At 46.9% G+C, this 18480-nt stretch overlaps 1 protein-coding gene across 6 annotated transcripts in view; it reads left to right on the top strand.

Annotated features, from left to right (window-relative positions):
- The window catches only part of ASNSD1 (asparagine synthetase domain containing 1), a 145139-nt gene that overhangs the window by 110001 nt on the left and 16658 nt on the right, over window positions 1–18480 (top strand). For all 6 annotated transcript variants that reach the window (XM_069225915.1, XM_069225914.1, XM_069225918.1 and 3 more), the window contains one exon: window positions 8687–8868. In XM_069225915.1, coding sequence (XP_069082016.1) covers window positions 8687–8868 — 182 coding nt within the window. The remainder of the gene's footprint in view (window positions 1–8686; window positions 8869–18480) is intronic.

Raw genomic sequence — 18480 nt, 5'->3', positions numbered from 1 at the left:
TCTTGTAATAACTTATTTTGGTCAAGCTGTTCTCTCAGTTTTTGATTTGCATATTCTAACTGTTTACATCTCTGATGCATTTTTCTGTAAGCAGACAAAAGTATCCAAACCCTCCTTTCAAGAACAAAAGGGATATCATTCCGTTCAAAAAGCACCTTTTCTAAACATGAAAATATATTCATTAAGTTTGTTTTATCCAAGCATCCATCCCACAACTTAGAAAGTCCTGATAAACAAGAAAACACATTTGCCAAGACACCATAAGGCATTTTAATTTCACATGCATTTTCAAACATGGTTTGTGGTGCTTCCTTTAGCTCTCTGAATAAAATCATATTTACACTTTTAAATCGTGCACTCTCAACCTCCAACCTCTCTTTTTAGACTGTCCGATCTACACCAAAATATTGAGCTTTTCACTAATGACAGCTGACAAAAATCTCTGGAATGCACTTCTTAGTTCAAAGAAGACATTTATTATTTCACCACGTGGTTCCTTTAAAGGAGATCAGCATGTTGAAAGCACACATTTAAAAATAGTCACAGCAATGAAAGGAACACATACCAAAATGATTCTCCACTGCAATATACACAGCAAATATATGTATCTATTTTATAATGTAAATCAAATAATGAATTAAAAATGCAACACCGTAGGGCCTGTCAGGTTCTTCATCTTTCTCATGCCAACAAGACAATGAATCTGTTCGACTGCGAAAGAGAAAGATCTCTACCCTCACGGGAAAGATGTCAGGCATCCGACGTCTCAAATCCTGATTGAGGCCACTGACCCTGTCGCTGTCGCACTGGGTCTTTTTATATCTTTAAAAAAAAAACAAATGGAGCTTTCTGGAAGAAAAAAAACACCTTGCAGTTCAAACATGCTGGCTAGCTTAGGTATGCTTTGAAAATAACACGTTTGGGTTTGGCCATAATCCCAAGATGTCAAGTCAAAACAAGGCGGTTCCCTGCCATCCGAATACATCCTTATCAACCAAAGCCCTTGGTGAGAAAAAGCATGAAAACAAGACAGAATGCACAGTTTACAATGTGGAAAAGGCAGCCTTTAACATGGCAGTGTCTAATGCTACAATAAAGTCAATAGGCAGACTAAATCTAAGGCTAAACTGAATACAAAATGTAGTCTGTAACTGGTGAATACTGGACAGCTAATCCAGGTGCAAAGTGGTGCAACACAGTCAGTGGTCAAAACACACATTTCACCACAAGCACTGAGATATTGAGGAGTGAATGAATCTGAGTTCAATGGCGCAAAACCAAGGTCATACTTATGGGAACATAGGTCACATTTATAATCTCACTTAAATTCAAACCTGAGATAGTTTATTTATCCACAAAATCATTTTGAAATCCAAAATAAAATATGTAGGCTTCCACCCTAACACTTTTTGTATGGGAGTTCAAGCTGACTCAGTGATAAAAGATGTCATGTTACATTTGTCGAAAACTAGGATTGCTTGCAAGCATTCTTAAGGAAATCAGAATACAATTTAAATTAAGTATTATTATAATGAAGTAATATATTGAAATGTAGACAAGGCATGGCTCAGTTATGCTGATATTAAACCTACAAGAGCCCTAAAATCTGGTGGCCATAACCATGTTGTGTATTTATCTTTCAAACTTCTTGTAATGGGAGCAGTGTCAGCTGCCTGTCTATTGCATCTTGACCATTTCAGTATGGTATACTACTCTACTTTGAGCTTAACAATTCTTAATAGATTATTTGTTCATCCATCACTACTTTAAGATTTACATGCTTAGTAGTGAAGACCAGTGCCTACAGACAAACATATGTTTTAATGCATGCTATAAAAAAAACTATCAAGCGTTCAAACTGATACTTTTGTCTTAATGTCTGTCAAAAAGTAATGTTTAGGAAAGGGTGGATAGGAGGCCATCCAGTTATTTGATCACTTATTTTTTCTTCACAGTGTGGATCTGTGCATGAATGTCTGACAGTTTCAAACATTCCCTCTATAGTAGCAGACTCAAATATTCAATATAATTTGTGTAGCATGTTAAAGAGGCCTAGTGAGAATAATAAACGTAATGCAGTTCTACTTCATTTATAAGTGGATCTGAAGAGTCTAAAGCAACTTTCGTCCTTATTCCTTTTATCCAGTTTTTTTTTTTTTTTTTTTTCTTCAAGTAACCGCACCTCTCATGAAACATGCAGTGCCTGTAACTGAACCTAGGTCTAAGAGTTGTTTATCCTCCCATTGTTACTTTTCTAGCCTATTGCTTACTTTATTTCCCACTGGCAGACAGCACTAACTAATTATCACGTTCTACAAAATAGCCAGTCGCATGTTTAACCGCTTTTTCAGCCCCAATTGCATTCACTTAAACATAACTCGAACAACCTTCATCTAGTGGGAAAGTTTAAAAGAGAAAGAAGTCTTATTGCCGATTCTCAGTACACAAAAAATGCTGAGGGCTTGAAAATAATCTTACAATTCTTGGCCCAGGTCTCAAAACTTGTGAGATGTCCACATGCTACGGCAAGGTAAATTTTCTGTTAGGCTTTCAGTTGGGTGTCAAAAGCAACAAGGGTTTCAAATTTTGGCCGTACACAGCAGAAGTGTGAGCACTTCAGACCTATTGATTGAGTACTTCTACAATGCAACTCCTGTACTTCTAAAATGCATGTCATGTGTTAGATTATGTGGAAAAACCTTTGAGTTTTTTGTTTTCTCTAGTTGAATGTTGTCGCCTGAAAATTATTTAACACCAAATGCTTGTTCTAGGGTCTATTAGAAACATATGTTCGATGGCATCTGTCGCTGTAGATACGCATGTTTTGCATAGCTCGCCATCTGGTGTTGGGCCGGAGTGTTACAAGTTGTTTTTCTTCGAAGAAGTCTTTCGAGTCACGGGACAGAGTGACTCCTCCTTTTGTCTCCATTGCGCATGGGCGTCGACTCCATCTTCGATTGTTTTTTTTCCGCCATCGGGTTCGGACGTGTTCCTGTCGCTCCGAGTTTCGGAACGGAAAGATAGCTAATTTCGGAAGATTTTCGTCGGTATTGTTGCGTTCGGGATCGGCGTAGTTAGATTCAACACCGCGTCGAAGGATCGAAGAGCTCCGGTGCCCTTCGGGGGTAGTTTTTTCGATCCCCCGTCGGGGCCTGGTCGGCCCGACCGCGTGCTGAAGAACGCCGATGGAACGGACCCCGTTCCGTTTCTGCCCCAAATGCCACAATAAATACCCCTATACAGACCAACACTTGGTCTGCAACCTGTGCCTGTCACCTGAGCACAGTGAAGACACCTGCGAGGCCTGTCGTGCGTTCCGGTCCCGAAAAACACTCCGAGACCGTCGAGCCAGAAGACTTCAGATGGCGTCCGCGCCGACAGCCCACCGAGAGTTCGAGGAACAAGAAGAGGAAGGTACCTTCTCGATCCAAGACTCAGACTCCGAAGGATTCGACGATACACAAACCGTGAGTAAGACGTTGAAAACCACTCAGAGGAAGATTTACAAGGCCCAGGGGACGCCACTGCCACCAGGCCATGGCTCCACCCATAAATTCGGTGACCGACCGTCGGCACCGAAAAAGGCCCAAACAGTGCCGAGATCGTCCGACTCCGGTCGAGACACCGGCACGCAGCCTTCTCGGGACCGAGAAAGTGCTGGAGACGAGCATCGACACCGAGATGCCGGTGTAGACACGGCTCGACGCCGAGACAGCGGCCCCGAAGAAGATCGGCGCCGAGAGGTTTCGGCCCCGAAAAAGAAAAAAGTCACCTCGGAGCCGAAAAAGGACGCAGACAGGGTTTCGGTCCCGAAACAAACTGCAACCGACCCAGCTTCAGGCTCTTATACAGAAGAGCACTCGCTAACCTCCCAAATGCAAAAGCATAGGTTTGAGGAAGAGCTACAATCAACTGATGTGGACCATACGCAAAAGCGTATTTTCATACAGCAGGGGACAGGAAAAATAAGCACCCTTCCCCCTATTAGAAGAAAGAGAAGGTTGGAGTTCCAAACTGAACAGACACCACAACCAAAAGTGGTGAAAAAAGTTACCCCACCACCCTCTCCTCCGCCCGTGATTAACGTCTCACCAGCACAAACTCCATCACACTCCCCAGCTCACACCACCATGAGCCAGGGTGACCAAGATCAAGACGCATGGGACCTATACGACGCCCCATTGTCAGATAACAGTCCGGAGGCATACCCTACGAAGCCATCTCCACCAGAGGACAGCACCGCGTATTCTCAAGTGGTGGCTAGAGCAGCACAATTTCACAATGTAAGCCTCCACTCAGAACAGGTCGAGGATGATTTTTTATTCAACACACTCTCCTCCACCCACAGCTCATACCAAAGCCTGCCTATGCTCCCTGGTATGCTCCGGCACGCAAAAGAAATCTTTAAGGAGCCGGTCAAAAGTAGGGCAATCACACCAAGGGTGGAAAAAAAGTATAAGGTGCCTCCTACAGACCCGGCTTTCATCAATACACAGCTGCCACCAGACTCTGTCGTTGTAGGAGCAGCTAGGAAAAGGGCCAACTCCCACACATCTGGAGATGCACCACCCCCAGATAAAGAAAGCCGCAAGTTCGATGCAGCTGGTAAGAGAGTCGCAGCACAAGCTGCAAACCAGTGGCGCATCGCGAACTCCCAGGCACTACTTGCGCGCTATGACAGAGCCCATTGGGATGAGATGCAACATCTCATTGAACATCTGCCCAAGGACCTACAAAATAGGGCAAAACAAGTGGTTGAGGAGGGACAGACCATTTCCAACAACCAGATCCGCTCCTCCATGGACGCTGCAGATACAGCTGCACGGACAATTAATACATCTGTAACTATCAGAAGGCATGCATGGCTCCGAACGTCTGGATTTAAACCAGAGATTCAGCAAGCAGTTCTCAATATGCCTTTTAACGAAAAAGAACTGTTCGGTCCAGAAGTGGACACAGCGATTGAGAAACTCAAAAAAGACACGGACACTGCCAAAGCCATGGGCGCACTCTACTCCCCGCAGAGCAGAGGGACTTACAGCACATTCCGTAAAACACCCTTTAGAGGGGGGTTTCGGGGTCAGAGCACACAAGCCAGCACCTCACAAGCAACACCGTCCAGTTACCAGGGACAGTATAGAGGAGGTTTTCGGGGACAATATAGAGGAGGGCAATTCCCTAGGAATAGAGGAAGATTTCAGAGCCCCAAAACCCCTACTACTAAACAGTGACTCACATGTCACTCACCCCCTCCACACAACACCAGTGGGGGGAAGAATAAGTCATTATTACAAAGCATGGGAGGAAATCACTACAGACACTTGGGTTCTAGCAATTATCCAACATGGTTATTGCATAGAATTTCTACAATTCCCTCTAAACATACCACCAAAAGCACAAAATTTGACAAAACATCATTCCAATCTCCTGGAGATAGAAGTGCAGGCACTATTGCAAAAGAATGCAATCGAATTAGTGCCAAACACACAAATAAACACAGGAGTTTACTCACTGTACTTTCTGATACCAAAGAAGGACAAAATGCTGAGACCAATCCTAGACCTCAGAGTAGTGAACACTTTCATCAAATCAGACCACTTTCACATGGTCACACTACAAGAAGTATTACCATTGCTAAAACTACACGACTACATGGCAACTTTAGACCTCAAGGATGCTTATTTCCATATACCAATACACCCATCGCACAGGAAATACCTAAGGTTTGTATTCAAAGGAATACATTACCAATTCAAGGTACTGCCTTTCGGATTAACAACCGCACCAAGAGTCTTTACCAAATGTCTAGCGGTAGTCGCTGCACACATAAGAAGGCAGCAAATACATGTGTTCCCATATCTAGACGACTGGCTAATCAAGGCCCATTCGTTAATAGAGTGCTCAAATCACACAAATCAGATCATACAAACCCTCTTCAAACTAGGGTTCACCGTCAACTTCACAAAATCCAACATTCTGCCGCGCAAGGTACAACAATACCTAGGAGCCATAATAGACACATCAAAAGGAGTAGCCACTCCAAGTCCCCAAAGAATTCAAAATTTCAACACCATCATACAACGCATGTATCCAACACAAAGGATACAAGCAAAGATGGTATTACAACTCCTAGGCATGATGTCTTCATGCATAGCCATTGTCCCAAACGCAAGACTGCACATGAGGCCCTTACAACAGTGCCTAGCATCACAGTGGTCTCAAGCACAGGGTCATCTTCTAGATCTGGTGTTAATAGACCGCCAAACTTACCTCTCGCTTCTGTGGTGGAACAACATAAATTTAAACAAAGGGCGGCCTTTCCAAGACCCAGTGCCACAATACGTAATAACAACAGATGCTTCCACGACAGGGTGGGGAGCACACCTCGATCAACACAGCATACAAGGACAATGGAACGTACATCAAACAAAACTGCATATAAATCACCTAGAACTTCTAGCAGTTTTTCAAGCACTAAAAGCTTTCCAACCAATAATAGTTCACAAATACATTCTCGTCAAAACAGACAACATGACAACAATGTATTATCTAAACAAGCAAGGGGGGACGCACTCCACGCAGTTAAGCCTGCTAGCACAAAAGATTTGGCGTTGGGCAATTCACAACCAAATTCGCCTAATAGCACAATTTATACCAGGGATCCAAAATCAACTCGCAGACAATCTCTCTCGAGATCACCAACAGGTCCACGAATGGGAAATTCACCCCCAAATTCTGAACACTTATTTCAAACTCTGGGGAACACCTCAGATAGACTTGTTTGCGACAAAGGAGAACGCAAAATGCCAAAACTTCGCATCCAGATACCCACACAAACAGTCCCAAGGCAATGCCCTATGGATGAACTGGTCAGGGATATTTGCTTACGCTTTTCCTCCTCTCCCTCTCCTTCCTTACCTGGTAAACAAACTCAGTCAAAACAAACTCAAACTCATATTAATAGCACCAACTTGGGCAAGGCAACCCTGGTACACAACGCTGCTAGACCTATCAGTAGTACCCTGCATCAAATTGCCCAACAGCCCAGATCTGTTGACACAACACAACCAAAAGATCAGACACCCAGATCCAGCATCGCTGAATCTAGCAATCTGGCTCCTGAAATCCTAGAATTCGGGCACTTACAACTTACCCAAGAATGTATGGAAGTCATAAAGCAAGCCAGAAGGCCATCCACCAGGCACTGCTATGCAAGTAAATGGAAGAGGTTTGTTTGCTACTGCCATATTAATCAAATACAACCATTACACACAACTCCAGAACATGTAGTGGGTTACTTGCTTCACTTACAAAAATCTAACCTGGCTTTCTCTTCCATTAAAATACACCTTGCAGCAATATCTGCATACCTGCAGACTACCTATTCAACTTCCCTATATAAGATACCAGTCATTAAAGCATTCATGGAGGGCCTTAGGAGAATTATACCACCAAGAACACCACCTGTTCCTTCATGGAACCTAAATGTTGTCCTAACTAGACTTATGGGTCCACCTTTTGAACCCATGCACTAACCTGGAAGGTGGCATTTCTCATCGCCATTACTTCCCTAAGAAGAGTAAGCGAGATTCAGGCGTTTACAATACAAGAACCTTTTATACAACTACACAAGAATAAGGTTGTCCTAAGGACCAATCCTAAATTTTTGCCAAAGGTTATTTCACCGTTCCATCTAAATCAAACAGTGGAACTTCCAGTGTTCTTTCCACAGCCAGATACCGTAGCTGAAAGGGCACTACATACATTAGATGTCAAAAGAGCATTGATGTATTACATTGACAGAACAAAGAACATCAGAAAGACTAAACAACTATTTATTGCATTTCAAAAACCTCATGCAGGAAACCCTATATCAAAACAAGGTATAGCCAGATGGATAGTTAAATGCATCCAAATCTGCTACCTTAAAGCTAAACGACAGCTGCCCATTACACCAAGGGCACACTCAACCAGAAAGAAAGGTGCTACCATGGCCTTTCTAGGAAACATCCCAATGCAAGAAATATGTAAGGCAGCCACATGGTCTACGCCTCACACATTCACCAAGCACTACTGTGTAGACGTGTTATCCGCACAACAAGCCACAGTAGGTCAAGCCGTATTAAGAACATTATTTCAAACTACTTCCACTCCTACAGGCTGATCCACCGCTTTTGGGGAGATAACTGCTTACTAGTCTATGCAAAACATGCGTATCTACAGCGACAGATGCCATCGAACTGAAAATGTCACTTACCCAGTGTACATCTGTTCGTGGCATCAGTCGCAGTAGATTCGCATGTGCCCACCCGCCTCCCCGGGAGCCTGTAGCAGTTTGGAAGTTACCTTCAACTATTTGTATATGTATCATCTCTACCTTAAATAGGTACATACTTAGTCACTCCATTGCATGGGCACTATTACTACAATTCAACTCCTACCTCACCCTCTGCGGGGAAAAACAATCGAAGATGGAGTCGACGCCCATGCGCAATGGAGACAAAAGGAGGAGTCACTCGGTCCCGTGACTCGAAAGACTTCTTCGAAGAAAAACAACTTGTAACACTCCGGCCCAACACCAGATGGCGAGCTATGCAAAACATGCGAATCTACTGCGACTGATGCCACGAACAGATGTACACTGGGTAAGTGACATTTTCATTATCTCTTTCTTTGTGTTATGCAGGTTGTATTGACAGGTATTGGTGCAGACGAGCAGCTTGCAGGGTACTCCCGGCACAGACTTCGTTTCCAATCCTCTGGACTGGACGCATTAATAGAAGAACTCAGTATGGAACTGGGCCGCATCTCTTCTAGGAATCTTGGCCGTGATGACCGGGTTATTGGAGATCATGGGAAGGAAGCAAGGTAAATGTCTGACAGAGGCTCACACTACATCTGGTCCCATGTTTCATGTAGAGCCACGGTTCATTGTGGGTGGATGGGATGACAGAAACTAATTAATTCAGATGCAGGTTGAGAGCATGCTCTAGGTCAACAGCTAATCAATGTATAAACATCCGTATTTCACAAAATATTTACATAGCGGTTTAGTATTGTATTGTATTGTATTGTAATCGTATTTATAGTATGAGCGTGCTCCTTACGCTGTGAAATGGAGAGAAATGTGCTCATGTGATAAAAAAGGGTAAACCCTTCAACAAGCAGATATGACTGTTAAAACATATTTAAGAAAGTATAGCCTGAAAATTTGCCAATAAACAGATACTGAGTAAAAAAATAGTTTGTATCCCCTGATTGTAAACTTTGTTATTTTAAGGTGTGCTTCAAAATTAACTATACAGCAGAGATACAGAGCAACAGCTGTGACCGTACTGAAAAACTAAGCTTATCAGATGTTTAAAAATGCTGCATTTTAAATTCATGTTAATAGAGCACACATGACATACCCTATATCAACATTAGGGTAAAATGTTTGTTTTTCTCTAAAATATAAATTAACCCACAACCTATATACCATCCTCTTTTCAAACAACAGCAAACTTGAACCAAAATAAAACACCAGACAACAAGATTTTACCAACGCCATCAACACAGAACTTGCAAATTCCTCTTTTATTTGTTCGACTTGGTGTGTGTGTATAGACAGCAATCATAAACACATCAGCACAGTGTTGTGGTTGTTTTTGTACGACTTACTCCACCTTCTTCAGGATGAAACACTGAATTAAGATAAACCACAGAGGCAATCCAGTCTTTCATGCACTGTTATTAGAAATAGATTCAAAGATTTCTTCACAATAAATGTATTCAGGATAGGAGAACTAGAAATTACAGACTCGCAATTAGTCATGGGCACAATATCAATTTAGGCAAGAGTGTATGTATTCCTAAATCTGTTTAACTGCTTATTCTGAAGCATAGCTGTGTACAGGAATGCAATTATCAACAACCATTGTGGGAACATAAGTTAATAAATCTCAGTTTTCATTACCTGTATGCTTTTAGGCACAAGGGTTGACCAAAATGGTTGAGTTCACCTAGACTATTTTTTATGTGCGTTTTCACTGTTGTTTTATAGACGAGGAACCAGTAAATGACCAAGCCATTTGCCATTATCATACGGCAGAGAGATATCCAGCATCTTGTAAAAATTAGTATGCAGAATAAATCAACCATCGGCATACACCATTGGAAGTCAGTCTGCTAAAAAAAAAAAAAAAAAAAAAAATTATTACCTATAGTGAATCACTAATTTGGTCGTTTCTTAAAAGGGGCACTATATGACTCCCTCCCTTCTGATATTTTGTTTTGATCGTATCTCCTATTTAAGCTATACTGAAGAGACCTATTGAAATCTAAAACACAAACCACTACAAAACACAATGTATAAGAATACTGTTATAGAGGGCGTGGTCTGGCCGCAGGTGATGGCCGCCTGAGCGAGGAGCTCTGCGCACTCGCTGGCCTTAGACAGGGGCGGGAACACCCTGGGTGCTGTGGAGGTCCAGAAGTCCTCGAGGGACATCTAACTTTGGCGACCCGGCCTGGAGGAAAGGACACAAACCCCTCCCTTTCCGATTCTCAAAGGTCGCGGCCACCGGGACCAACTGCTCATAGTCATGCCTCTGCCGGGGCCCAGCATCATTCACTCAAGGTGGCCACACCCCTCTCTCCTTATTACTGCTGGACGCTCACTAACCGGGACTGGGGGGCCTACCGCAAACATCCAGGTGGACTCCTTCACGCAAGCGGAGTCTATGCCCATGTGGCCACCCTTCCACGTTGGCGCCCTGGCTTGGGCTGAGCTGGGCTCTCTCTCTTCGTGGGGGCACAGAGTCTAGACAACGAGGAGTGGCAAGAGACGACCGCCTGACCATCCCCCACATCAGCTCCCTCTTCCTGTATCCCCCTTCTCCCTTTATTGCACTGACCAGAACGGCCCGAGGAGTGACATGGAGCCCCTGATGGATCATGAAGAAGACAGATAGAGGTGGGGCAGCTCAGAGGGGCCTTCCTTAGTGCCTCAACTGGCCCTAGACCTCCCGGCCCTGTCACCCCCGACCACTACCCCGTGTGAGGTGACCATCAGACGACAAATCTCATTGCCTCTCCCCTGACTGAGAGCATGCAAGATCCACATCAGCCCCCTCTATCCCCCCCCCAACTGGTTGGAGGACACCCTATATCTCCGAGCGGGCCGTATCGTGGACCAGGATAGGAGCTAACACTGGTCAGCAATTGGGTCTTTGCTGGGCCATCTTCCACTGCTTCTGAGACTAAGAAGATTTACTAACCTTGCCGGCTCTTTCTTTTCCTTCCACTTTTGGCAACCTGGGCATCAGCTAGACCTACAAGCCGCCCCATGGTTCTGGCCTTGCCTGGGAGCTCAGACCGAAGATGCCCAACTGTCAATCAGCTGGTAATCCCTCTGGCAAACCAGCAAGACAGTTCCTCTTCTCTGAAGCCCTACAACACTCACGCCTGATGACCTCAGTTCAAAGGGCCACTGGCGGCGGACTCGCCCATCTCCACAGCGAGCCCAGTGCAAGACAACACCATGGAGCGCATACTTCAAGAAATCACGGGGGTGGGCTGCAGGCTAGAAGGGATGGACACCACTATTGCTACACTGGCAGCTGAAACCAAATCCATACGCCTGGACATTATGAACTTCCAGTCCCGGGTGACTGGGCTGGAGCAGCGAGTAACGGCAATGGAGGACCATCTTAACACCATACCGGAGAGGGCAAAGAACTTCTTTTCCTCCCCAGCAAGCTCATCGACCTAGAAGACAGAAGCCATAGGGACAATGTCAATTTTTTTGGCTTTCCGGAAAACACGGAGAGGTTGAACATCCAAGCCTTCCTCCGGAAGACGCTTCCTGTCCTCAAAAGGTCTAGCCCTCGAACATACCCCCCTGGAGTTTCAAAGGGCACACGGCATGGGCTGGAGGCAACAAGATGGAGCATCCCGTCCACGTCCTATCATTGCCTGCCTCCTGCGCCACAGTCTGGTCCGCCAGCTCCTCATGGAGGCCCACTCTCATGGCCCATTTAGAACTGAAGAATTCAAGATAAGCATTGGTGCAGGCTTCAAAGGTGACCAACGGCCGACATAAGGCATACCTGTCACTCCGTCGCCGCCTCATCAAATGAAAGTAAAATACAGCCTATTTGAACCAGCACACATGTGGATCACTAAAAACGAACAGTCAAAAGACTTCTACGATCTGGAAGACCTGCGCCTCTTCTTGGATGGCCTGCCGACCCCAGCCATGGACACGACTCCCCCAACCCCGCCTTCGGGACTGCCCAAGGATGCCCCAAGTGCAATATCCTCACATACCTCACTGGAAGGGCAGAACTCCCGCAAAGATGAGGGCAAAAACAGAGGCAGAGACCTGGAGAGACTACTGAGACCCCAAGGCAACAGAGACCAGGCGCTTCAGGCAGTGGCGCACTATACCCAGCAATCAGACAAGTCACGCTCTCCCCTAAAGCCTGCCTTCGCTTCCAACTGACCTTCTGGCAGACAAGTGGGACCGGCGTGAACGCAGGGCTGTGAGGGGGCCGTGAGTACTGTACTCCTACCCTGCTGCTAGTTGTACGCTTGTATGTGTTATGGCTCGGTTATGTAGACTCAAGGCTGATGATGTGGCATAATTGAAGGCCGTGTCCACTCTCACTGCCTGCTGTACCGTTCTATCAGTGCTTCATACTCAGTCCTCCCCTCTCCCCTCTCCCCTCTCCCCTCTCCCCTCTCCCCTCTCCCCTCTCTCCTCTCTCCTCTCCCCTCGGTGGGTTATATATTGATGCTGGGGTGAGGTTATACCGGTAATGCCAGTTTTACAAGTTCCAATGTGCTGTTGTTGCTGCATCATGTGCTGGTATTTGCAGGTTTTAAGTTAAAAGTAATCTACGGTAAATGTAGTGTAACTGTTTCTGTTGATTTTGTAGCTGTGCTCAAAATGCACCCTAGACTGCTGGCCCTCACTCCCACTAGTATTACCTGCTAAGGCAACCGGGACGCCTGCATTGTCATTGCCACTCAGTCATGATTGGACTACTTCCTTGTGACACAAAACGCAGTGGCACAGATCCGGGACGTGCGGATATTGGAGTGCGCCCTTTCGGACCACTCTCCGGTCTTACTGTCTGTAGACATGGGTCTTGTTTCCCCGGGACATAAGCCATGGCGTTTTGCCGTACATCGATACAGTACCCCTCAGGGCAAAACGCAACTACATTTCTTTAACTACCTGCAGGACAACCAGAGCTCAGTTCACTCCCAAAGAGTATTGCGAAGGCAATGCTTTGGGGGCAAATGATTTGCGATGCTGCAATAGCCAACAGACCAAAGATAGGATGCCAAACTGAACTGGAAGGCAACATTACATCTCTCACTCAACTATACACTGCCCAACCCTTGCTATCAGTGCGCCGGCGTATGGAGAAGGCTCGGATGGTCCTCAACGAATTGTACACCTCCAAGACCGAACATGCGTTGCAGCACCTGCAGGGACGCCATTATCAACAGGGAGAAAAGGCTGGCAGGCTCAAAGCAGCTCAGCTTCACCAGCGGGAAGCCGCACAGGCCATTCCTGCAATCTACTCCTCAAAAGGTGAGCTCCTTCCCCGCCTGCAGGACATAGTTCAGGAGTTTGCAGAATACTACCAACTCTTATACACACCAGAAACTGAGGCCAGTCCTATTCGACTGGAGACCTTTTAGGAGGGTGCTCACTTCCCCCGCCTATGAGACGAGGGGAGAGCCCTACTAGAAGGGGAGATCAGTAAGATCGAAATTACACAGGCCAACTGCTTCCCCACGGAATTTTACAAATGGACCAGCACAGAAATGGTCGACCTTCTCTACGAAGCCTTCCGAGAGGCCAGCCAAAAGGGATCGCTGGTCTCTATCTCCAACAGGGCAGTGATCGCGGTTCTCCCTAAGCTCGGACGGGACCCCCTTCACTGCAGCAGCTGTCGCCCTTTATCCCTCCTGAATGGAGATGTCAAACACCCATATCGACTCTTAGATGGATCGATACAGAGATCTGAGCTTTTGTGTGGGGCACCTCACATCCCCGTCTGCTTAGCTTATGGCCGCCGCTCTTGCAGAGGAATGGGGCTCCCATTGGTGGAAAAATATGCCCTCGCCTTCCACTTATCTCAAATGATATACATGTTAACTGAATCGTTGGACCTGCCACAATGGGTTGTCACGGAGCGCCTGATATTCCCTACCCGGGGAGGACTTGGCTCCTTGTACAGAACCATTTCCCCCCAGTCCTGCCTTGATAACCCGATGCTGGAGTCGACACAAGCAGCCTGGCACCGGGCACACTGCCTTCTCGGCATACACCCCTATCTCCACAAGAGGGCCTCTATATGGGGAAATAGGCGCCTATGTATTGAAGGGGACACCGTCCATTGGATGCAATGGAGTTCAGCCAGTATTGAAAGCTTGGATCAGATCATTGGGAATGGTGACATTAAACCATTCGCCTCCAGCCATGCAAGGAATGGCGGTACCTGCAACTACAACATTTTCTCCGATGCACCATGATAGCCAACCCCTGGTACTTCCTAGCCTCTCCCGTCCTGTCTTATCTTACGACATTGGGCCGCTTTAAGGGTGTGATGTCAGGCCTCTATGAAGTGCTCACGCACCACCTTTACTCGCAGCCCCTCCTCGCCAACTTACGCTCCAGCTGAAACCTCCGCCTCCGAACTGAATTCGAAGAGGAGGACTGGACAGACATCATGACGGCCCTCGACAGGGGAACCTGGGAAGCCCGTCTTAAGTTTTGCCTCTTTAAAGTAGTCCACGAATGGTACCGGACCCCGTGAAATTGTGCAGAATGGGTCTTCTACCTCATGCGAACTGCTGGCGCTGCGCGGAAACACTGTGTGATTTGACCCACAACCTCTGTGACTGCCCCTCGATCCGACCCCTATGGGAGGCGGTGGGATCCACCCTTGGCGAGTCTATGGACCTCAGGCAACCACTTTCCTCCGCTTCTATTCACCTCCATGACATGGGCGACCTCCCCAACTTGTCCCGACCGCAACGCCGCCTCCTGCACACTGCTCTGCGACAGCCAAGATATGTATCCTCTGCCATTGGAGATCACCCAACTCCACCAACTCCGAAGGAGTGGATGGTGGTCATGGTTCGGACCTCAGTCCATGAATGTGTCCTCTATCAATTGCAAGATCAGGCCGCCCTATTCATACAGGTATGGGTGCCCTTCCTTCCCGGAGATTCATAGGACATTCCTGCACCCCCATTCCAGTCCCAACTGCAGCCACTACTGTTATGGTTTCCTTCCCTAATGTCCCCCTCCATCATCACCTTTCCCCTCCCTCCTTCCCTCCTGCCCCATCTCTTGATTGGTACCCCCACGGACCTCCTCTGCTTCATTCTTCCATACCCTCCATCCCCTCATTCCCCCCCCTTCTTCTCTTCTTTCCCTCCCCCAGACAACGCCAGGTGCTGGGTGCCCTACCCCACCTCCTTCTACCCTGCCCTACTTCACTCCATTCTCCTCTACCCTACTGTTTCTCACACTGCCCCTCTTTGCCTTCCCCCACATTACTACACTCTAATTTGCTGCATCTTATTCTATCCAGCCCACCCCCATTTGCCTCCACCTTCCCCATTCCACCCTCTCCTACCTTACGATATACTGTGGCCTATAGTTCTCCCCCATACTAGTATCACTGCCCTAGCAAAAGGGCTTTATTCCATGTCCTTTCTTCCACTCCCACCTTTCTATCCCTTCAGACGGGTTACTCCGAATGGGTATCAGATGGGCTATCGCCATACGCCTCAGCATACTGCATGGTATCTTTTTCTGCGTGCTTCCTTAGATCTGACCAAACTGCCCTGCGACCGGCCCCCACCCCCAAACCATCATGAGGCTCGGCCCGATAAACGACAGCTCGGTCTCCCCCCTTCTGCTGGGGGATGTGGGACCTCACCAGAGACTAGGTGATACCAGTAAACAGTTACTACCCTCAACCGTATGTCATAATGCTTTCTATCCTGCACATCACTGATCCTTTCAGGCACTTACACCCCTTTCCCCTGGAGCCCTCCACCCTCCTCCTCCCTCCTCTTTTTCTTCCCCATTATTAAGAGCGTTAGGCGATGATCACTTATGTTTATCCTATATCTCTTTGTAACATGTAGAGGTACAAAATGCTATGTATTCTTGTACGGGTCTAATTCTTTAATAAAAAATTACAACACAAAAAAGAATGCTGTTATAATAAACTGAGTTTCTTCACCAGTGGTATCTTGTCTAGAAGTGTCTGAGTTGGTAGGGTCAGAGGCCCTGTTTAAATACCCAAATGTGCCTTTGAAGTGGGGGAGACTTCAAAGAGTGGTTTAGAAGTGCACAAGGTCCCCTTTCAGTTCCATCCTGTCTGCCAGGGTCCCAGTAGGCGGTGTGGCAGCCCATTGTGTGAGGGCAAACCACTGTCCTTTGGCATGGAAGTGTCAGGCCCTCCACCCTCCCAGCCCAGGAAGAGCCATTCATTATGCAGATGTATGCAGGTGTTACTGAGCATCCTGTATTTGGGGTTGTCTGAGTGGAATGCACAAGGGAGCTGTCAAGTAAACCAGCCAGACGTGGATTGTAAGGCACAGAAGGATTTAAGTGCCGAGAAATGCTCACTTTCTAAAAGTGGCATTTCTTAAACAGTAATATTAAACCCAACTTCACCAGTCAGCAGGATTTTGTATTACCATTCTGGTGATACTAAATATGACCACCTTACCCCTTTCAGATCAGAATCCACCACTCAAACAGTATATGAGGGTAGCCCTAATGTTAGCCTATAAAAGGAGCAGGCTTCACAGCAGTGCAAAACGAATTTAGGAGTTTTACACTACCAGGACATATAAACTACACAGGTACATGCCCTGCCTTTTACCTACATAGCACCGTGCCCTATGGGTTACCTAGGGGGAGTTTAAGGTTTGGCAAGTACTTTTAAATGCCAAGTCAAAGTGGCAGTGAAACTGCATACACAGGCCTTGCTATGGCAGGCCTGAGGCATGGTTGAAGGGCTACTTATGTGGGTTGCACAATCAGTGCTGCAGGCTCCCAAGTAGTGTAAGGAAATGCCTCCTTGGCATGGTTACCCCCTGACTTTTTGCCTTTGCTGATGCTATGTTTTGAATTGAAAGTGTGCTGAGGCCTGCTAACCAGGCCCCAGGACCAGTGTTCTTTCACTAACCTGTACTTTTGATTCCACAATTGGCACACCCTGGCATCCAGGTAAGTCCCTTGTAACTGGTACCCCTGGTACCAAGGGCCCTGATGCCAGGGAAGGTCTCTAAGGGCTGCAGCATATCTTATGCCACCCTGGGGGACCCCTCACTCAGCACAGACACACTGCTTGCCAGCTTGTGTGTGCTGGTGAGGACAAAACGAGTAAGTCGACATGGCACTAACCTCAGGGTGCCATGCCAAACTCACACTGCCTATGCAGTATAGATAAGTCACCCCTCTAGTAGGCCTTACAGCCCTAAGGCAGGGTGCACTATACCATAGGTGAGGGCACCAGTGCATGAGCACTGTGCCCCTACAGTGTCTAAGCCAAACCTTAGACATTGTAAGTGCACGGTAGCCATAAGAGTATATGGTCTGGGAGTCTGTCAAACACGGACTCCACAGCACCATAATGGCTACACTGAAAACTGGGAAGTTTGGTATCAAACTTCTCAGCACAATAAATGCACACTGATACCAGTGTACATTTTATTGTAAAATACACCCCAGAGGGCACCTTAGAGGTGCCCCCTGAAACCTAAACCAACTACCCGTGTAGGCTGACTGGTTCTAGCAGCCTGCCACACTCGAGACATGTTGCTGGCCACATGGGGAGAGTGCCTTTGTCACTCTGTGGCCAGTAACAAAGCCTGCACTGGATGGAGATGCTATCACCTCCCCCAGGCAGGAGCTGTAACACCTGGCGGTGAGCCTCAAAGGCTCACCCCCTTTGTTCCAGCACCGCAGGGCACTCCAGCTAGTGGAGTTGCCCGCCCCCTCCGGCCACGGCCCCACTTTTGGCAACAAGGCCGGAGGAGATAATGAGAATAACAAGGAGGAGTCACTGGCCAGTCAGGACAGCCCCTAAGGTGTCCTGAGCTGAAGTGACTCTAACTTTTAGAAATCCTCCATCTTGCAGATGGAGGATTCCCCCAATAGGGATAGGAATGTGACCCTCTCCCCTTGGGAGGAGGCACAAAGAGGGTGTACCCACCCTCAGGGCTAGTAGCCATTGGCTACTCACCCCCCAGACCTAAACACGCCCTTAAATTTAGTATTTAAGGGCTCCCCAGAACCTAGGAAACTAGATTCCTGCAACTTACAGAAGAAGAGGACTGCTGAGCTGAAAACCCTGCAGAGAAGAAAGAAGACACCAACTGCTTTGGCCCCAGCCCTACCGGCCTGTCTCCCTCCTTCGGAAGAAAACTGCTCCAGCGACGCTTTCCCCAGGA

Source organism: Pleurodeles waltl, chromosome 3_1, assembly GCF_031143425.1.
Source record: "Pleurodeles waltl isolate 20211129_DDA chromosome 3_1, aPleWal1.hap1.20221129, whole genome shotgun sequence".
Taxonomy (NCBI): Eukaryota; Metazoa; Chordata; class Amphibia; order Caudata; family Salamandridae; genus Pleurodeles; species Pleurodeles waltl.
The sequence above is the reverse complement of the archived record's forward strand: the minus strand, read 5'-3'. Positions and strand labels throughout refer to the sequence as shown.